The sequence below is a fragment of the Squalius cephalus genome (genome assembly GCF_949319135.1).
Source record: "Squalius cephalus genome assembly, chromosome: 1".
NCBI lineage: Eukaryota > Metazoa > Chordata > Actinopteri > Cypriniformes > Leuciscidae > Squalius > Squalius cephalus.
The window spans coordinates 7,823,965-7,846,740 of record NC_137122.1 but is presented as its reverse complement, the minus strand read 5'-3'; the positions used below and the strand labels follow the sequence as shown (position 1 = coordinate 7,846,740).

General features: G+C 43.2%; 1 protein-coding gene across 2 annotated transcripts; it reads right to left on the bottom strand.

Annotated features, from left to right (window-relative positions):
• Window positions 1-332: 332 nt before the first annotated feature.
• Window positions 333-14,944, bottom strand: LOC307158061 (uncharacterized protein). 2 transcript variants are annotated; one of them, XM_079870256.1, is made up of 4 exons: window positions 14,820-14,944; window positions 13,914-14,600; window positions 4,547-4,806; window positions 333-4,207 (listed from the first exon to the last, which is right to left on the bottom strand). In XM_079870256.1, the coding sequence occupies exons 3-4, from the start codon at window positions 4,602-4,604 to the stop codon at window positions 1,932-1,934; spliced, it is 2,334 nt and encodes a 777-aa protein (XP_079726382.1). In that variant the 5' UTR covers window positions 4,605-4,806; window positions 13,914-14,600; window positions 14,820-14,944; the 3' UTR covers window positions 333-1,931. The 2 variants fall into 2 exon arrangements, with proteins under 2 accessions (XP_079726382.1, XP_079726383.1); XM_079870257.1 differs by lacking the exon at window positions 13,914-14,600 and having other exon boundaries at window positions 14,820-14,934.
• Window positions 14,945-22,776: the final 7,832 nt, after the last annotated feature.

Genomic DNA, 22,776 nt, shown 5'->3' with positions numbered 1-22,776 from the left:
TGAATTGATTGAAAACCACATGACATGCAGCACAGCTGGGTCAGGTGTTGAAGGCAAGATATTCAATCTTATGTCCCTGTAGCGTTAATAGAGTGATTCTGACTGGTCAATTTAGCTCAAAGGGATTACTGATTAATTTATAGGGAATTTGAAAGAATCACTTATTACAACCGAGCAAATGACTTGTTCGCGGTTCATTTGAACTGGCTGTAATTCTTCAACGGATATAAATATCCAAACTATAGTGAAACACTATAGTTAACAAGGTAACTTAGATCAGCAGTTTAAGACATTAATTGTGTAAGCACATAACACAAGTAACACTTCTCTTTAAAAATACAAACAAGACTTTATTGATTATTCTAACACAGACTAAAACTAATATCTAACACAAACACACGCGCACACACACGAGTTGCAGAAAGGAAGAGAGTGAGGAAAGAGTGAGTTTAAGAGTGAGATGATGAAATCCCAAGATTCTATGCACTTATAAGACATAACCTGAACGAACCATCAATCATTAATTTAACCCTTCTTAGGCGGGCTATTAAATCAATACAATACACCAGTTCAGCTTTTGGTCTGGAGGTTACTTGCTTGTGTTGCGTAGGGATTCCCTTTTGTTGGCGTTCGTTGGTTGATGTCCTCGTGCTTGAACAGATGTCTGGGGCGGCCAATCACGTGGTGTGCTGGCGAATGAATTAAAGTCTTTGTTGAAGCTGGCTTTGCAGAAGAAATGTGGGCCGAAATCTTGTGACAAAACTTAACTTAGAACTGAGACTCACAACGGAAAATAAGAAACTAAGAAAAGAAAGGAAATTGAGACGAGAGTAGTTAGATGGCTTGAATGAGACACCAATGTGTCCCTGAGCAAGACACTTAACCCCTAGTTGCTCCAGAGGCGTGCGACCTCTGACATGTATAGCAATTGTAAGTCGCTTTGGATAAAAAGCGTCAGCTAAATGAATAAATGTAAAATGTAAATGTAAATGAAGCTGTTGAACCCGTTCTTCTGATCTTGATTTGGGTTTTTTGTCTCTGCGCTTCTACATGGTTACTGTCTTTCTGTTCTCTTCTCCCTTCGCGCACCTTTTCAACCTTGTTGAAAATTCTTTCACCGAGAGAGCGCACAAACTTTGTTCGGGTCTAAGATTTTTAAACTCACATGTTTGTCCAGCATCCTAAGAGAACTGACCAATTAAGACACTGGCTTAATTTAGGAGGTGGTGTTCTCTTCATCTCTTATCATAAATCAAGCTTATCTGTGCTCTCCTTACTCTCTAAGCTCTAGCAGAGAGGAAAGAGGCCACAGTTTAGACATTATTACTATTATAAGAATACGGAACATTTCACACAGATTTCACTCAAGCCATCTTTTGAATTAAGAACATACGATCGTACCGATAGGAAGCACGACACACTTTCATTCAAGCATCTAATAGTTACAACAATTAAAAGAATGATATGGGATCTAAGCATATTAGACATGCCCACATATTGTAAAAACAACAGAATTATGTAGTTGCATGATGTTTGATTATAAGTCCATCGTCAATTGTTCTTGGATAATTTTATGTATTTTTGTGAGTCAAAGTCTCAGTCTCTTTGGTTTGAAGTGATTTCAACACTGGGTCATTCATAGGTCTCCTTAAGGAGACTGGGGTCTGCTTTGTGTCTGTTTGGAGTCCAGCAGCTTCTCTGCTGTTATCTTGATCGAGCACAGAGCTTTAGCCATCTCTGAACCAATCAGTCTTTGGAACCAATCTAACATTGACACGTTCTTCCTTTAGTTGGGCTCATCTCTTTGAAGCCCGCATGGCCATAAAGTTCTTAGCTGGGGGTTTTCGTTGGTTAGCGTAGACTGGCTGGCGCCTGATTTTATGGCTCTGGATTGGTGATTTAAGTTCTGGAATGTTGAGTCCTGTGTGGAGTTATGTTTGAACAAAACACCTGGAAGCTTCATTTGTGTTTGATTCGCACTCAGTCGTTACACTAGTGTGGATCCTCTCATGTGTTTTCAGATGTGATGAGTGACTGAATCTCTTGTCACAGTGTGAACACTTGTAAGGTTTTTCTCCAGTGTGGATCCTCTCATGTGATTTCAGTTGTGATGAGTGACTGAATCTCTTGTCACAGTGTGAACACTTGTAAGGTTTTTCTCCAGTGTGGATCCTCTCATGTGATTGCAGATGTGATGACTGACTGAATCTCTTGTCACAGTGTGAACACTTGTAAGGATTTTTTCCAGTGTGGAACCTCTCATGTGTTTTCAGATTTCCAGACTGACTGAATCTCTTGTCACAGTGTGAACACTTGTAAGGTTTTTCTCCAGTGTGAATTCTCTGGTGCAGTTTTAAACTGCCCGCTGTAATAAAAGTCTTCTCACACTCAAAGCACATGTACTCTGTTAAACCAGTGTGAATTTTCTCATGTTTATGTAAATATGGCAGCTGTGAAAAACTCTTTCCACACACAGAACATGAATGCGGCTTCTCCTTCATATGAACTGTCAGGTGTGTCTTCAGCTCTGATGCCCTAAGAAATGTTTTGCCGCATTGATCACATGAGAACGGCTTCACTCCGGTGTGGATCCTCATGTGTTCTTTAAGGTTTGAAGATCGACTGAAATCTTTCCCACATTTATCACACTTAAACGGTTTCTCTCCAGTGTGAACTCTCATGTGTCGCTTCAGTGTACATTTAAGAGCAAAACTCTGTCCACACTGATCACACGTGTACGGTTTCCCTCCAGTGTGGATCCTCTCATGTGACCTCAGATATGCTGATCGACTGAATCTCTTGTCACAGTGTGAACACTTGTAAGGTTTTTCTCCAGTGTGGTTCATCTGGTGCTGTTTTAAACAGTTTGCTGTAATAAAAGTCTTCTCACACTCAAAGCACATGTACTCTCTCACACCAGTGTGGATTTTCTGATGTGTATATAAATTACACCGCTGTGAAAAACTCTTTCCACACACAGAACATGAATGCGGCTTCTCCTTCGTATGAACTGTCAAGTGTTTCTTCAGCTCTGATACACAGATAAATGTTTTGCCGCAGTGATCACATGAGAACGGCTTCTCTCCGGTGTGGATCCTCATGTGTTTTTTAAGGGATGATGATTGACTGAAATCTTTCCCACATTGATCACACTTAAACGGTTTCTCTCCAGTGTGAACTCTCATGTGTAGCTTCAGTGTACTTTTAAAAGCAAAACTCTGTCCACACTGATCACACGAGAACGGCTTCACTCCGGTGTGGATCCTCATGTGAACACTAAGGTGTGAAGATCGACTGAAATCTTTCCCACATTTATCACACTTAAACGGTTTCTCTCCAGTGTGAACTCTCATGTGTCGCTTCAGTGTACTTTTAAGAGCAAAACTCTGTCCACACTGATCACATGTGTACGGTTTCCCTCCAGTGTGGATCCTCTCATGTGACCTCAGATATGCTGATCGACTGAATCTCTTGTCACAGTGTGAACACTTGTAAGGTTTTTCTCCAGTGTGAATTCTCTGGTGCAGTTTTAAACAGTTTGCTGCAGTAAAAGTCTTCTCACACTCAAAGCACACGTACTCTCTCACATCAGTGTGTATTTTCTGATGTGTATATAAATTACACCGCTGTGAAAAACTCTTTCCACACACAGAACATGAATGCGGCTTCTCCTTCGTATGAACTGTCAAGTGTTTCTTCAGCTCTGATACACAGATAAATGTTTTGCCGCACTGATCACATGAGAACGGCTTCTCTCCAGTGTGAATCATCATGTGAACATCAAGACCATATTTGCATGTGTAACTCTTCCCACACTGAGTGCAGGTGAAAGATTTCTTGTCTCTTCTTTTCTCTAAAAATGTCTTTTTAGTCTTTGAGCGACTCGGAGGTATTTCTCCAGGTTTGACATGATGTTCCTCCTCCACTTCACTCAGTTCTTCTCTCTCCTCCTCCACTTCACTCAGTTCTTCACTCTCCTCCTCCTCTTCACTCAGTTCTTCACTCTCCTCCTCCACTTCACTCAGTTCTTCACTCTCCTCCTCCTCTTCACTCAGTTCTTCTCTCTCCTCCTCCACTTCACTCAGTTCTTCACTCTCCTCCTCCTCTTCACTCAGTTCTTCACTCTCCTCCTCCACTTCACTCAGTTCTTCACTCTCCTCCTCCACTTCACTCTGTTCTTCACTCTCCTCGCTCTCTTCCATCAGGTCTGACATGAAAGAAAAATGTAGTAAATAAAATTCAGTACATCAAAATAATACACTGAAAGAAATACAAATTGAAAGGACATGAAAGTGAGCCCTAAAGTAATAGTAGACAACTGTTTTAAATATTATGATAATTTGCTGCCTTATTTATCAGTTAAAATGTTGATAATCAATATAAAAATTTCTCAAACCTCCCTTTACTGACCATTTGTTGAAGAAAAACCAAGAACATTGTGTACCATTTCATAGTTTAACTGTTTGTCTAAATGTGATGAAGTGCTTGAATGTTTCTAACATGAATGTTCTTCAGCATCATGAATGAATGAAGAATAAACACCAACCTCTTTGTTCTTCAGGATCTTCAGTGTGTTTCATTCTGCAGGGTTCTGGATCACTCATGTTCTCACTGTCCTCTTTAATAAACTCAGTCTTTGCAGATTTCAGCTCTTCCTGATGCTCTGATGCTCGTCTTCACTTGTAGCTGATGGGAATTTACAGCATTTATTGGATAATTGATGTGGGAGGAGCTTCACTGACCATGTGACTGATGTGGGAGGAGCTTCATTGATGATGCAATTGGTGTTGGAGGAGCTTCACTGATCTGCCCAAAATTAAAAATATATCAGTTACTGAGTTTGTTTTTATACTAACTGACACTTGAAAATTTCCTTGAACGAGGGACATTTTTCTTCCAATTATTTTTAAAACATTATCAAATCTGAATCCAGGGACAAATCCCATTGTTGCCATATTTTGACACCAACTTTGAGATTGATATTTATTTTACTAAAAACGTTTTGAATTATTAATGCCCGTTCACACTACACTTTTCCTTCCACTGACTTCCATTCATACGCATGTGAAAGTGGGACACCAGAAACACAAGCTCAAGTGAATAACCCTGTGAGAAATAACAATCCATTCATTAATTGTATTGCTAATCCTAACATTATTCTGTTTCTTCATTAAAATACAGGGATCTAGAAATAAAAGAATATAACTAATTAAAATACTTACCAATATGAATAATGGCAAGAAAAAGTTAAAATCATAAACACAGAAATAAATGTACATATAGTAACCATCAAATCCCCTCAGTCTGATGACACCAATGAAATGAGCTTTAAGTGTCCATTTACAGGAGATCTGAAGACATCAGCATAATAAATGAGGTGAAAACAGGAACTATTGTCATGAAATAAAGAGTGTTTTCAGCAGATCTGTTAATATTGATGAACCTCAGACTATCAACACTCATTCAACAAGCCATTCAGGATCATCATCAGATCATCTCACTTTATTCTGAGTGTTTGCTGTTAGAAACACATCATTTGAGTCAGGATACATGACAAAAGCCTGTAAAAAACTCTATTGAAAGACAATACTCTTATTTCTCAAACTATAACATGGATAAAACATCAATAACACAAAACAATGACACTCATCTTCCTCAACCACTACAGATTACAGCAGCATAATGTCCAAATCAATCTAAATAAATAGTTTGATCTTATAATAACTAAATTAATCACTGCACAGTGAATTTGAGATCCGGAAATCAACACCAATGTACTTAATTTCAACACTTTAAATGTGTAAATATGGGAACAACCCTCAAAGTGTTAGTTCGACACTTTCAAGAGCGTTGCCTCTCGCAACACCGACGACACAGAGTTACAACATGAACACTAAGAGAGTGAAATATGAACACCTATTCTGCATTACCTACTTTAAAGAACTGTAAAATACACTGACAAATCATGTAATCTGAAAAAATAAATTCACTTTGAAATAAACATCACTTTATATTACTCTTTAAAAACTTTATTTCAAAACAATTCAGAAATTTAAATTGTAGGCTAACCTTAGTCTGGGATCATAAAAGTGGTTCTCTTACGAGAGGTTCTCTCGTATTGCGTAGTTGCTACGCTACGGGAAAGCCTTTCTTTCTCGAGATACTGAAGCCAAAAAATTATCCTTAATTTTTATAATCTTGTCAACGCAGTGCGGCAGCCTGCAGACCTAGGGCAAGCTTACTAGCGTGCCCATTGGCTGCCCTGCGGCAACTGCAGCAGCCTACCGCTGAGCCCTTGGCGTGACGTCACGACCAATGAGCGCGCTTGGCGCGCTTAATGCGTCACAGCCCGCGAAAAGGGGTGTGGCTTAGCGTATATAAACAGGGCTCGGAGGCTGCTTCTCTGGTTTCTGTCTTTTCAGCGAAGCTCTACGCATCGCTGCTCTCTGAGGAGGCCGCCGTCGAAGCAAGCGACCAGCACGCCGAGGATCTCAGCCTGAGGACGCCGGCCGCCTTCGCCGCCTTCAGGCTTCCCTGCCTGCTTCGCTATCCGGCAAATATATCCTTTTACCGCTCTGTGTTGTATGTGTTTGTGTGTTCGCCCCGCGACACACTCTGCATCTAAAAGAGCGCGAGGCGTTGTTTCAAATGCCTCGCTCGTCCTGTGGCTCGTGCAGAGCCACGCTCAGCGACAGAGACCGCCATGTATCTGCGCTCTCTGCCTGAGCTTCGACACGCAGCCCGCCTTCCTCGGGCGGCTGCGAACAGTGTGAGGATTTGCCAATGTCGACCCTGCGGGCTCGACTCGCCATGTTTGATGATCCTCCCCCTTCTCCGGCTGCCTCTTCCGGGCCGCGTAAGAAGAAACGCCGCTCTCAAAGGCCTTCCGAACCGGTTATGACAGCTGAGCGCTCGCCGGAGCCCCTCCCGCGAGCCTCGCTATCTCCTTCTCCCCCCCACCTCCCGACGCGCAGCGGCCGGCTTCGCCTGCACTGCCGTCGCCTCAGGGGATGAAGCAGTCCAGCTGGTTACTCCCTTCTGTCAAGCCGCGCAAACGGCGCCGCTCACAAGGGATGTCAGTACGGACGGTCACGGGCTATAGCTTCCTTTACGTTACAAGAAAGCTACCCCCCCCCCGGATGACGCACGCCCTCTCCCCCTCTGTTCGAGCCGCGCAAGGCGCCGCTCACAAGGGATGTCAGAAGTAGACTGTCACGGGCTGGCTTCCTTTACGTTATAAGAAAGCTACCCCGCGTCTCGGTCGCGCGCGTCACTCACCGGCCACCTCCGTTTCTCACACATTTCTCAGTCCCCTCCTAAGCTCAGGCGACTAGAAATATCTATATTGCAAACGAGCCTGTTTTTATACACGCACGCCTGCAAACAAACGATGTCACAGCACATGATGACATCTTCCCGCTCTCTCTCCCTTTGTTCGGGCCGCGCAACTGCGCCGTTCTCAAAGGATATCAGAGCGGACGTCACGAGCATCGGCGACAGGAGGAAGAGAGTGTTCTCGTCCCGCCTAGGCTGGACTACCTCCAATTTCTCGCATATTTCTCAGTCCCCTCTCAGTTCAGGCGGCTGGAAATACTAATACTGCAGTAAACGAGCCTGTTTTAATACACGCGCGCCTGCAAACAAACGCCGAAACGAAACACGCCGATCGGTCATATGCTCGCACTGACTGGAAGCTCATGTGTGCCCCTGTGGCTCAGTGGCAGAACATTAGGCTTCCACACCAGAGATCCGTGTTCGAATCCGGCTCTGGCGGCAGAAAAACTTTTTTCTGCTTGCTTCTCCGAGCTCGCGACCAGCTTTCTTACATACAGAAAGCAAACCCGCATCTCACGGGATACATATTTCTCAGTCCCCTCTAAGTTCAGGCGGCTGGAAATACTATACTGCAGTAAACGGGCCTGTTTTAATACACGCGCGCCTGCAAACAAACACCGAAACGAAACACGACGCTCGGTCATATGCTCGCACTAACTAGAAGCTCATGTGTGCCCCTGTGGCTCAGTGGCAGAATATTACGCTTCCGCACCGGAGACCCGTGTTCGAATCCGGCTCTGGCGGCAGAAAAATATTTTTTTCTGCTGGCTTCTCCGAGCTCGCGGCCAGCTTTCTTACATACAGAAAGCGAACCCGCATCTCACAGGATGGTGCTTGAGTATTTATGAGCGTCTAAACATATGAGCCATCAAAGCATTTGCTCTATAACACCGATGGTGTTACAAGTGTAGAAAATGTGCCCACTCCCATATGCTCACTGCTACACACAAACACGGTCTCCCCGGCAACGCTCACAGAGCGCACTCTCATAAAGCGGACACATGCCGCTTGAGTACTAAGTGTAGTAAATGTGCCCACAACTCTGTGCTCACACCTAGCTGCTGCCCGCTCTATCACACAGTTACCCCGGGTTGCAGATCCTCTAAAGCTCACAAACATTCCGGCTCTGGCCGAAGGTGTCATAAGTGTAGAAAATGTGCCCACTCCCATGTGCTCACTGCTTCACACAAACATGGTCCCCATGGTAACGCGCGCAGAGCGCTCTCTCATAAAGCGGACGCAAGCCGCTCGAGTATTAAGTGTAGTAAATGTGCCCACAACCTTGTGCTCACACCTACCCGCTGCTCGCTCTGCCAGTCAGTTACCATCCGATGGGACCGAGCTACTGAACGCTGTACAGTCGGCCAATACTGTTTACCAGCCCCCGTGTTCGAGCACCAGCGGCGCGCACGCCGCTCCATCCTCTCTGATACAGGTTCCCCATCCCGCGCAGCGCGGCGATCTGAACCCAGAGACCATTCGACCCCTAGCCATGCATGCGGAAGCATGGGAGGCGATTCAGGGCGCGTCAGAATGGGTGCTGAATACTATAAAACACGGCTATTCGCTTCAATTCGCTCGTCGCCCTCCGCGCTTTATAGCACAGACGGAGACGAGAGTGAGTCCAGAAGCTGCGCACCTGCTTCAAGCAGAAATAGCTAAGCTGCTGCGCAAAGGGGCTATAGAACAGGTTCATCCTTCTCTGAGCGAGTCGGGCTTTTACAGCCGCTACTTCCTCGTACCCAAGAAGGACGGAGCGTTAAGACCTATTTTAGATCTGAGACATCTGAACAAAGCCCTCATGAGACGGCCGTTCAAAATGATCACAACCAGAAAAATCCTCGCGCAGATTCGCCCAGGAGACTGGTTTATCTCTCTCGATCTAAAAGACGCATACTTTCAGATACAGATATATCCCCGTCACAGGCCATTCTTGAGATTCGCCTTCAACGGTCGAGTATATCAGAACACAGTCCTGCCCTTCGGCCTGTCTTTGGCACCCCGTACATTTACGAAATGCATGGACACGGCCCTCGCTCCCCTGAGAAAACAGGGAATGCGAATACTGAATTATCTGGACGATTGGCTTATTCTAGCGCAGTCAGAGACGGAACTTGTGTCTCACAGAACAGCGCTTCTCAGCCATCTGGAGGAGCTGGGTCTCTCGGTCAACTGGACCAAGAGCTCGCTATCGCCCCGTCAGTCAATTTCCTTTCTTGGAATAGAACTGGACTCAATGGCTATGACGGCCAGACTGTCAGAGCAGCGCGCGCGCCGCATCCCTCCAAATAGGCAGCCGGGCTCCGCTGAGGACATTCCAGCGTATCCTGGGGCATATGGCCTCAGCTGCAGCAGCGCTCCAGCTGGGCTTACTGCGCATGCGCCCGCTTCAACGCTGGCTGAAAGCGCGCGTGCCCCGCCGAGCCTGGGCGGCCGGCGGCTTGCGAGTCAGAGTGAATCAGAGCTGCATTTCAGCCCTGCAGCCCTGGCTGGCAGCCGAATGGTATCTCACAGGAGTGACTATGGGAGTGATTTCACACCGGAAAGTTGTCTCGACAGACGCTTCCAACCTAGGTTGGGGAGCGCTCTTCGAAGGCAGACCGGTCTGTGGCCGCTGGTCAGACCAGGAGAATCTCCTACACATAAACTGTCTAGAGATGCTCGCGGTCGAGAAAGCGCTCAAACACTTCCTCCCATTCCTCCACGGTCACCATGTTCTAGTCCGCACGGACAATACATCGGTAGTGGCCTATGTGAATCGCCAGGGCGGTGTCAGATCAAAGACGCTCTGCACCCTGGCGGAACGCCTCCTCGTGTGGGCTCAGCACTCTCTGCGCTCGCTGAGAGCCGCGCATGTGCCTGGCCACCTGAACGAGGGCCCCGACAGACTGTCCAGGGACAACGTTCCCCCTGGGGAGTGGTCTCTACACCCCCAAACAGTCCAGTCGCTGTGGCGCCGTTTCGGCAAAGCGAAAGTCGACCTTTTTGCGTCAAAAGACAACGCTCATTGCCCAGAGTTCTTCTCGAAGAACGAGGACGCGCTGGCCCAGACCTGGCCCAGCGGCCCGCTGTACGCTTTTCCCCCGGTCTCTCTGCTGCCTCAGGTCATCAAGAGAATCAGGGAAGCGCGCCACACAGTGCTCCTCATAGCCCCATACTGGGAGAACCAAGCTTGGTTCCCGGATCTAATACAGCTGGCAGACTCAGCCCCCTGGCCGATACCGGTGAAGAGAGACCTTCTCTCTCAAGCCCGCGGCTCGATATGGCATCCCCATCCAGAGCGCTGGTCTCTGCATGCGTGGAGCCTCAACGATTACACGCTGATCTGCCAGACGGGGTCATGAACACGATCATACAATCTAGAGCCCCCTCTACGAGGCGGCTCTACATGTCGAAATGGTCAGTGTTTAACAGATGGTGCACTGCTAAGGGGCTCGATCCGCAGACATGTGGGGTATCGCGAGTACTGTGTTTCCTTCAAGAGCTACTGGACGCGGGCAGGTCCCCCTCCACGCTCAAAGTCTATGTTGCGGCCATTTCAGCGCTCTCTGTTTCAGAGCTGGGCCGCGCATTAGGAAGGATCGAGTTGGTCATCCGGATGAACCCCCCGCGACCCCCCTCGGTTCCTATGTGGGATCTTTCTCTGGTCTTGGAGGCCCTGAGAGCGCATCCCTTCGAACCCTTGGAAACTGTGGATATGAAATACCTCACGCTCAAGACCGTTTTTCTGATAGCACTGTCTTCAGTCAAACGAGTGGGAGACCTTCACGCGTTATCTATTAACGCCGCGTGCCTCGAGTTCGGACCTAATGACTCCAAAGTCATTCTCAGACCGAGGCATGGGTACGTTCCCAAAATTTTGGCCACTCCCTTCAGAGCACAGGTCATTTCTCTCTCAGCCCTGCCAACTCACGGCAGCGAGGCCGATAGTAATCTCCTCTGCCCGGTCAGGGCGTTGAGAAACTACATTTCACGGTCCGCCGCTTTCAGGCGCTCGGAGCAGCTCTTTGTTTCGTTTGGTGGGCGCACCAAGGGTCTCGCCGCCTCGAAACACAGCCTGTCCAGATGGATAGTGGACTCTATTGCTGATGCTTATGCATCTAAAGACCTGCAGTGCCCATTGGGCATTCGAGCTCACTCCACCAGAGGCATGGCCTCGTCGTGGGCATGGTCCAGCGGGATTCCCATTCATGACATTTGTGCAGCGGCAGGCTGGGCCTCCCCCTCCACATTTGTCGGGTTTTACAACCTGGATGTTCCCGCCTTGCAGGCGAAAGTGTTATCAGTCTAAGTCTCGCGTATGCCAGCCCACTATCTGTGCGCGGGCTACGTTGTGTGATTTAGCTTTACTGGTTGAGCTGCACTATGCAGGGAATTGTCAGTTCGGACCGGCCGTGCCGCTCCTAACCCCCTAGTGTGTGCTTATGTATGGAGCTAGCCCTCTTTGGGCCGCCCGGCTCTCTGCTATCACGTTCCCCGGGCTCTCCCTGGGACTCATTCAGTGGATGCTGGGCGCGCACGGCGTTGACAAGGGCGTTCCCGTAGCGTAGCAACTACGCAATACGAGAGAACCCTCGTAAGAGAACGTTTCGGTTACTAACGTAACCTCTGTTCTCTCTAGAAGAGGGAACGAGTATTGCGTAGCCCGCCGTGCTCGCGCCACGAGCTCATTTCGCTTCATGCGACAGAAACCAGAGAAGCAGCCTCCGAGCCCTGTTTATATACGCTAAGCCACACCCCTTTTCGCGGGCTGTGACGCATTAAGCGCGCCAAGCGCGCTCATTGGTCGTGACGTCACGCCAAGGGCTCAGCGGTAGGCTGCTGCAGTTGCCGCAGGGCAGCCAATGGGCACGCTAGTAAGCTTGCCCTAGGTCTGCAGGCTGCCGCACTGCGTTGACAAGATTATAAAAATTAAGGATCATTTTTTGGCTTCAGTATCTCGAGAAAGAAAGGCTTTCCCGTAGCGTAGCAACTACGCAATACTCGTTCCCTCTTCTAGAGAGAACAGAGGTTACGTTAGTAACCGAAACGTTTTCTCAATTAAAATAATAACATTTTATATGCGCAGAAACTGAAAATGATCAGATAAAGATCACCACAAAGCACTATTGTTCCAAGAGTAAAACACTATTCATATTTATTTAGTATTGATTTAATGTCTCACGTGGCTCAACATAGGTTCAATGTAAAACATTGAGCAGTATCTTTTCCTTTAATAAATCATTGCTATGCATTTAAAATTAGTTTAATATTCTAAAATCTATTAAAATTACAGCTTAATAACATTTAGATTTTTAAATCATTTTAATCAAACACTGGTGAAACAACCACTTATGTCTGTAATGGTGACTTGATAGCTAGGACTGTAACAGTAGCTAGTTGAGTATATGTGACCACTGGTGCATCGGTAAGAATGCAATCGAATACTCTAATGCTCTTCAATAGATTTATTGACAGCCAGCAGATGATTATCTGTCTTCGTGAGTATATAGTATGATGCAATAAGTAAAGCTAGTAAATGGTAGCCTGATTAGTACAACTTTCCTTTCAAGTAACTTTAGCTGCTTATATAACCAAATAATATACCAGATAACACACATTAGCTAATAACTATACAATGTCAGGTGAGACCACACATAAACACACTAGTAGTGTAACACTATACTAGGTATTAGCAGAATGCTAGCGAACTTTATGCTAACATACTGCATTTCAACTGAGTATCCCAGAATAGACAACACTCATAAAAAACCTAAGGCACCAAAATACACATACAGTGCTATGCATAAGTTTAGACACCCATACTAAAGTTGACTAAAAAGAGGAATTAAAAAAATCATCTTTTGGAAACTGAACTTAATGCCTTAATTTAAAAAAATAGGAAAAATCCAACCTTTAAGGACACCAATTTTCTTTGTGAATGAATAATGTATCGTAAATAAATAAATGTTCTTCCTTAAAATACAGGGTGCATAAGTGAGTACACCCCTATGTTAAATTCCCATAGAGGCAGGCAGATTTTTATTTTTAAGTATTTTTTTTTTTTTTTTTTTTTTTTAGGATACTATGCATCCTGATAAAGTTCCCTTGGCCTCTGGAATTAAAATAGCCGCACATCATCACATAGCCTTCACCATACCTAGAGATTGGCATGGTTTTATTTCAGTTAGCCTAAAAGCTAGTTTGATTTGCATTGAGAGATGATCTTGTGGAAAGTACCCCATGCCAATCTCTAGGTATGGTGAAGGCTATGTGATGATTGTAATGGTTCACGATTAATGCCGTTCCCAATTATTCCCAAATCCTCATCAGAGTTTATAGAAATAATCTCGCGGTATAACTAAAGAGCCTATCCTTTAGTCGTGACCTTAAGGAGTTAGACGATCAGTCTATACAAGATAATAATCTACTATAAAAATAATAGATATATCACAAGTATTATAAGTCTGTCTTTTGAGGTACTCCTTAAACCTTTTTCGCAATATAACATCACTCTGTTACATGCTGCCTCTTTGGCTAGGCTATATGATCAAATCAACACACATGGTAATAATACTTTCAACAGAAAGAATGCTCACCCCACGTGTGCGTCTCCTTCAGCAAAAGATTTCCTGTCCCAGGCAGAAGAAGACGGTACTCAAAAAATCCAAGGTCCAGACAGATGATTATAAAAAATGTTTAACAAACTTTATTAAAATAATCAAATGATAAGGATACTTGTTACAGATTATAGATGAGTACTAACTAACAGATGTAAAAAATAGCTAAAGATAGCTTGCTTCTTGCGCCTGGTAAAGCTGGCGTACCAGGTTGCTGGTTGCAAGGAAGAGCAATAAATCTTCCTTTGTTTGAGTCTTATATAGTCTTGAGTTCCTTTGAACTCAGGTTCTGCCTTTAAAAATAGTTTTCTAAGCACCATGCAGCATAGCTCTAAAAAGCAAATCTAATGGCATAACATTTAGTAGTCACTGATGCTGATCTTCCGCACAAGCTCGAGCATTTCAGCTTCCGTCATCTCATGCAGGGCTGGTGGTTTCCTGTTCTGCTGCGTTGCCCCAGCCACGACGTTTGCAAAGGAAATGTCATCATCACACACTCTGTGTACAGCATTCTTCACATGATGTGGGGCTATTTTAATTCCAAAGGCCAAGGGAACTTTATCAGGATGCATAGTATCCTGGATCCATGAAGTAACTGGCCTTTAAAAATAAAAATCTGCCTGCCTCTATGGGAATTTAACATAGGGGTGTCCAGACTTATGCACCCTGTATTTTAAGGAAGAACATTTATTTATTTACGATACATTATTCATTCACAAAGAAAATTGGTGTCCTTAAAGGTTGGATTTTGCCTAATTTTTTAAATTAAGGCATTAAGTTCAATTTTCAAAGGTTTTTTTATTCCTCTTTTTAGTCAACTTTAGCATGGGTGTCTAAACTTATGCATAGCACTGTATATGTAAACATTAAGACCAGGGTACTCACATGTCTCTGAACGCACACATGCACAGATAACGGCACAGAAGACAACTATGCACTTCAGAAATATCTACGATGTGCTGCCCGTGGTCACTCTCTCACTACTAACTCAAAACGAAACCTTCTTCTTCTTCTTCTTCTTTTGGATTTTTACAGCAGCTGGCATCCTTTGAGTTGCATTACTGCCACCTTTCGGTTTTATTTATCCTTTTTTTTTTTTCATTCATACTAAATCCGCCTATCTAATCCAGTTATCCTCAAAAAAACAAATAACCATTTCCTACCCTCCGCACTCTCTCCATACCCCAATAAACTTTTTAATGTATTTTCTACCCGTCCTATTTTTTTTAACTGTGTTATCATTTCTCTTCTTTCCTGTGCAAATTTCCTGCATGTTGTAAGAATATGTTCTACTCTTTCAGCTTCCAGACAATGCTCACACATTCCTGTAGGATGTTTTCCTATAATTAACAGTGTACCGTTAAGATTGCTATGCCCAATTCTCAGTCTGCTTATTATCACCTGCTCTTTCCTCTTTGTTCCACTACTTCTTGATATACCTACTTTGCTTTGAATTTAATGTAAATGTCTCCCTTTTATTGCATTATCCCAGCTCTGTTGCCATTGTTGCTTTATACTTCTCCACACCTTTCCCCTCTAATCTCCTTTTTTAACTGCTTCTTTTGCCACATTATCTGCTTTCTCATTTCCCTGAATTCCAGAGTGTGCAGGGAGCCACAGAAATGTGTAATTTTTCCCCTGTCTAACGAGTCTTGAGTTCACAAATAACACTTCATACAAAATGTCTAGATGACTTTTAGTTACACCTGTCTTCATGCTTATAAGAGCTGCCACAGAGTCACTACATATTAAGATTTCCTTCTCACTAATATGTCCATTCCAACGCCATCAATATGGCAAACAGTTCAACTGCAAACACACTCAGACTATCAGTTGTTCTTTTACTAAATTCCACCTGATATCTAGGAACAACAACTGCAGCTCCTGTTGCATCTGTTTGCATGTCCTTTGACCCATCTGTGAAAATCTAAATACTTTCCTTATACTTATTTTCCATACAGATGGTGGACAACCAGAATGATACTTTTACCGCCGCCGAAATTGGGATGTGTATTTGCTGCCTTTTACCGCTGAGTGGCGCTGTAATCACAGACTTTTAAAAGTGTCAGTTTATTCTCTTTATGACGTAATCTGCCGCGGCAGTAATCTGAGCTGAGGTCACAGATAAATTCAAGATAAATATTGTGGTTAAACGAATTCAAATTCATTAAATTTAAACAAAGTAGACACACGTTAACTTTGTGTGCCCAGTTTTTCTATAATTTAGAAAGGCTATGTCAATAGGTTACTTGTCATTTACTTCGTGTTATTTTAATGTGTTTGTAGATTTATTAACTGAAACATAACAGTGAAATAAATTAAAATAATTTACCGTAAAATTAAAACATTTTCAGGACTTGCAGTTACTAACCGATGTTAGTCGGTTTAAGCATTCTTTGTTATATTCAGAATTAAATAGGCTTACATGTTGTTATGATTATCAATTGAATTCTTTAATAAATAATCAACCACAATGCCTATTACTGCCGCAGCAAAAATAAACCAGTCGAATTTCAAAGTCGTTCGCGAAATGACTAGGCTATACCGGGTGGCGCAAGTGACAGGGCAAAACAGCAGCAACTGCGGCATTCTAAAAAGTAAGTTTCCTATGTGTTTATTTTAAAAAAAAAACAAAAAAAAAAAAAAAAAACATGGCGCAAGATCTTGTAAAAAAAACAAAAACTTTTTTTCATTATTTGAACAAAAATGAGACTGATTGAATATGTAAAAATATAAACAAACAAAGCAGAGAAAATAGTAGACCTAGGCTATACAGACTATAGCTCTGTGGTCAATGCATTAACAAGAGCCTCTCGGAGCTTCAAACGATCTGAGATCGAATCTCAGTGTAGCCGACAGTGTTTATGTTTTTCCGTTCTTGATGCTTAAATATGCATCTGTTTATTAAAGTCAATCATCTTGTTTAATTATCAATTGTACATTACAACATAAATTTGCTACATTCCAGTTGAGCCGCTGCAAAGACGACACATCTGATGAAGGAAGACTGTCAGTCGATTGCACCAGAAAATGAAGATGATGATGAAGCTCGTCTTGAATCTGCTAAAAAATTTTTTGTGTGTGTGTGAATCATTCACGAGATTGAGATGACTGGCAGTGATACCCGGCCATAGCAACGGAAGACATTTTTCAAAACAGATCGAACAAATCAGAAAAATACTTTCAATACAGTATTGCTTTCAATTAAAAAATAAACAATGAAAATGTAAAAGAAAAAGAAAATTAATTAAGTTTGAAAACCCATCGCACATTTCAAGGTATGAATAAAGTGTCGGGACAGTTTATTTATTTAAACAGGGTTCCATAGAGTTTATTCCCTTTGTGATGCAAAATAAGAAACACAGAATCTTATTCTTGCAACATTGTCAAAGAAATTGCAGCTAAATTAAAAAATTAAGAAAAAAGTTCAAAGCAAAATAAATTAAGAACAGGCGTTTTTCTTTGCCTCTCTCGCGCTGGATATTTTTTTAGTAAGTTTGGTCTCCCTCACTGCGCGCGGCGGGTCTTTCTCGAAATTAAGCATTTCAGCATAAAAAAACACCATACAGCTGATAATACTGTATATGTCGCTGTGTGTCTGTAACGACATTAGCTCTAAGGGGAAATATTAATAATAATCCATAATTACCAATTATGATTAATTATTAATATTTTGGTCAGTTAATTAGATTAACTTTGAGGCAAGCCAAATTAATATTACAATCAATTAATCAGTTCCAACGAACTCTTTGATTATTCATTTATTCTAAGGAAAATGTATTGTTCATGGTCACTGAAAAATAATTATTCCTTATGTACAGCAATTAGCATGTAGCAAGATCAAAATCGTAAAAGGGACTTTGTATGCAAACAGAGGATCAGAAACCAAATTCATAATTGTGCACAAGTTTTATTAACTAAATCACAAACATAACTAACACTAAACAAACATAAATACATTCATACATCCATACATACATGCATAGGTAAATGGGTGAGTGATGTGGAACCGGAAACAGGAAATAGAACTATGGAATACGATCTATTTCAGTATGGAAAGAAATGAAAGAACCATCAGCTTATTTCATAGCAATCTCATCAAAGAATACTTGCATGGCAGTTGCAATCGTGGAAAATTCTTGGATTGGATTGGATTCGTTGATTGGGTCTATGGTCTTGAAGAAAAGCATGGTGGCTTCGAGCACATGGCTGTCGTGAGTCGAAGCCTGCTGTCCTGGCTTGAAGACCAGGAGTGGATCGTTGAGTCAGTGATGGTAAAGTTGCAGTTGTTTTCTAGATTGAAGAAAAGTCTGACTCCCTTTTTGGAGTATGAAAGCATGGCAGGCATTGCTCAGGCCTGTTTGGGCCCAGGGAGCTGGGCCCAAGTGGGGGGGAAGGGGTCCAGCCCCTCCCCCAGTAACAGCAGAAGCTGCCTTGTTGTCGGATGAGAAGCGTTGAGAAGAGAGCGCGGTCACTGTGGTCAGTCTCTAATAAAGCCTGAGAAATGGCCACCCCTCTCTGGGTTTGCTGTACCAATGAGAAGGGTGGACTGTCTGGCGGGAGTTTCTTCTGTCACCAGGATTTACAAGCCTTTGTCTTAAGCGTGCTCACTCGGACTGGCATGCTGGATTGGTGTTTAATGACACTACTAAGGAAGATTCTTAGTAATTCTAATGTGTTGCACAGCTATTGGCATATCATGTACACAATCATTTCGATCTTCAAAGCACCAATTTATCGAGACCAAACATGGTTACATAGACAGTTGGTCTTGTAATAACTACATAGTATCAAAGAGATCATAGTATCAACAGAATTATTAAAAGACAAAACACACAACAGTAAATCATTCTCAAAATGTTCTGGAATGCCTGTTCATTTCATGTCAGTCAGTTCATCAATAAATGAATGCAGGAGAGTTTGTTCTGATATCTGTGGCAGAGTTAGTTACTTGTTAGCATTCCTGAGAGTCATAAAACATCCTATCTGATCGCGGCCATGGCAACCAGGCCCCTTTCACCCCGCCTGGGGGTTGGGACCCTGCTCTCGGATGGAAGTTTTAAAGATTGGTGTGTGCATATGGCAAATAATTGTGTCTGATTTGTCTCAGTCGCTACAGTCATCCACACAAATCACGAAAGAAAAAACTGTAACAAATAGCTAGGGCTGTACCAGAATATTCGAGTATGCAAATATTCGTTCGGTGGGTTGGTATTCGATTTTCAAATTTGACATTCGAATATTCGTTTTAAATTTTTTTTTTTTTCACACCTGGCATCCCCCTAGAAACGGTTCCCATTCGCGCTTGAATGGGGCTGTCATGCGTTTTCTCAGATCGGATAGTTCTCTCTGATTTATCAATATGAACAATGAACACATAAATGTGTTTTTGCAAAACGGATATGAATCCGAACTTCAAATCCCGCGCTATAGGCAGATGTAATAGAGTGCACGTCACTAGCAACAGATAAGCTGCATTTTACTGATCGCCAGCTAAAATTTCTAAATCAAAGACCGCAATAAGAGAGCGGCAAGAGCCCTGGTAAGATCATTTCGGTTCTTTACTTTTAATGAAGTTGAGTGTGTGTTAAAGCATCTGCGACCCACTTTCACTTTGATTTGCGATGGTTTGCAGGTTGGCTTGATGATGCTGATCTGCGGTGACGCGTGCTGTAAGCGTCGTCATATCTGGCTTTAACATGATATAGCCTAAAACACGCTCTCACACGGTTATTTTTTTAGCATTTTTGGGCGAAATACAATACTCTTATTTTAGAGCGCAGAACAGTGGAGTTTGTATGGGCAGAAGTGCATGCCTGAGCTTGTAGGCTATAAGCTGCGTTGCTTTGACATTGTGGAAATAGAATAGAAACAATATATTAGCCTACCCTTTACTGTGTCAGTAATTACTGTGCTGCTGATTTCTGATTTGAGAGTTATTTGTTACTCAGAAAAATATTAGGCTGTGTTTTGTATCACTAGTGCAGTGTCTGTTCTCGGAGCCCTGCGCGTGAGGAGCGCGCGTGCTTCCCGCTCGCGCTGTTCTGTATTAATAAAGTTTATTAATTCTGAACGTGTCACGTCTCGCGTGTCTATATTGCACCAAATGTGACACTGCACTCGTGAAGTCGATTGGATGAACGGTTCTAAATGCAAGATAAATAATCTAAATGCAAACAGACAGACGCATAGAGATTCCTGCCTTTATTAGAGAGAAGATATGTTCAGCCCCCTCCGTCCGAAGCTTCGAATATTCGATGTTAATTCCTATCGAAGCTTCGAAGCTCAAAAAATGGTATTCGGACCAGCCCTACAAATAGCTTTTGTTCCTTCAAAGATACAACATGCCTTGCTGAATTCACCTTACAATAAAACGAGGTGGTTCGCGAATTAAAGAGCTCTGTATCTGCTAAATTGAAATTGTGCGTGGAAAACCTTTAAATACAATCAATAAAACTACAATATATAATTTAATCAGATATAGGGCCTACTGTACATAGGCTATGGACTTTTGGAGATTTTGAGATTAAACCTTAAAATAACTTTGCCTTTGCCTCAGGCTGGCTCCGACACTCTCCATATGAAAGACGGAACATTAACACCTCTGTCCTGCACCCCCATGATAAAGCAACTATTGCCTTCTCCAAACCCCCCACAGGCTAGCTGAGTTTGCAAAACAAAACAAAGAGTTTGCCACTCGTCGTGGTGTGCCAAAACACTTCATTATAAACTTCAATATTTCATTCAAAACAATCTCAAAACGCTTTGTGACATTTTGAAAAGCCGTGGATGCATTACCGCCACTGGAACCATGAACGCAACAGAATACTGGTTCTGATTTTATTGTTTGTCGTTTAAACGTCACACACACACACACACACACACACACACACACACACATATATATATATATATATATATATATATATATATATATATATATATATATATGGGTGATTCTATAATTGGAGATACATTTTGCATTTCAATTTTTAAAAAAAAAAAGGTTGTCATACAGAACCATTGTTTAAGAATTACCTTGAAAACACTTTAAAGTTGATATATTCAGTGCTATAGAAATACAGATAGTTTATTATTTTCTCTATTTTATCAAAATATCACCTGTTCATGGTTTTTCTCGTCAATTCTGTTACGGACGAACAACCAAATATATAGAAGTAACAGTACATCAAAAAATGATAAATCTTTTTAGTTTCATTTGTCATGTAGTCCTTTTATTCAGGCCTTTAAAACAGATATTAAATGTTATATTTATACAACTTCAAAATTAGATTCACCCCCAGGCAATAGTGGATTATCCAAAGGGTGCACTTGTTTTTTTTATCAAATTACTTGAACATTACAGGGTAGAGATAAAACTATAACATATATCTTACTCTTGCACAATATAAAAATAACAATATTAAGTAGTTTGATATTTCATTGTATTATCTCATTAATATTCAAGATGAAAGACTAAAAACAGAATTGACACATCTGGCAACAGAATTGACGGGGGTAACAGAATTGACCCAAACCAACCAGAACATGCCTATAACAAGAAAATAACTGCTGAGTTATTGAGAAATACTCGACCAGATATCCCTCTGGATCTCTACATGCCGTGTTGCAACCTTGGTCGGGGGTGGAATTAATCTGAGGATGTCCTCATGTGGGTACCAATGAACATCTTCACGACCAGGCCAAAATAATCTATTTTTTCCTATTTGGTGCATGCACTTGACCCTCACATGAGTCTCATTGACCTCCAGGATGGTACCAGGATAGATATCATGGTCATATGTGAGGACACACCATTGTCCAACCACATCCTGGCTCTCCCAGTGTATGTCTGTCTGTTGGTCTTCATCTCTCTCTTCAACGGCTCTCTCTTCTCCAACGGCTCTCTCTTCTCCAACGGTTCTCTCTTCTCCAACGGCTCTCTCTTCTTCAACGGCTCTCTCTTCTCCAACGGCTCTCTCTTCTCCAACGGTTCTCTCTTCTCCAACGGCTCTCTCTTCTCCAACGGCTCTCTCTTCTCCAACGGTTCTCTCCTCTCCAACGGCTCTCTCTTCTTCAACGGCTCTCTCTTCTCCAACGGCTCTCTCTTCTTCAACGGCTCTCTCTTCTCCAACGGCTCTCTCTTCTCCAACGGCTCTCTCTTCTCCAACGGCTCTCTCTTCTCCAACGGTTCTCTCTTCTCCAACGGCTCTCTCCTCTCCAACGGCTCTCTCTTCTTCAACGGCTCTCTCTTCTCCAACGGCTCTCTCTTCTTCAACGGCTCTCTCTTCTCCAACGGCTCTCTCTTCTCCAACGGCTCTCTCTTCTTCAACGGCTCTCTCTTCTCCAACGGTTCTCTCTTCTCCAACGGCTCTCTCTTCTCCAACGGTTCTCTCTTCTCCAACGGTTCTCTCTTCTCCAACGGCTCTCTCTTCTCCAACGGCTCTCTCTTCTCCAACGGCTCTCTCTTCTCCAACGGCTCTCTCTTCTCCAACGGTTCTCTCTTCTCCAACGGCTCTCTCTTCTCCAACGGCTCTCTCTTCTTCAACGGCTCTCTCTTCTCCAACGGCTCTCTCTTCTCCAACGGTTCTCTCTTCTTCAACGGCTCTCTCTTCTCCAACGGCTCTCTCTTCTCCAACGGTTCTCTCTTCTCCAACGGCTCTCTCTTCTTCAACGGCTCTCTCTTCTCCAACGGCTCTCTCTTCTCCAACGGTTCTCTCTTCTCCAACGGCTCTCTCTTCTCCAACGGCTCTCTCTTCTCCAACGGCTCTCTCTTCTTCAACGGCTCTCTCTTCTCCAACGGTTCTCTCTTCTCCAACGGCTCTCTCTTCTCCAACGGTTC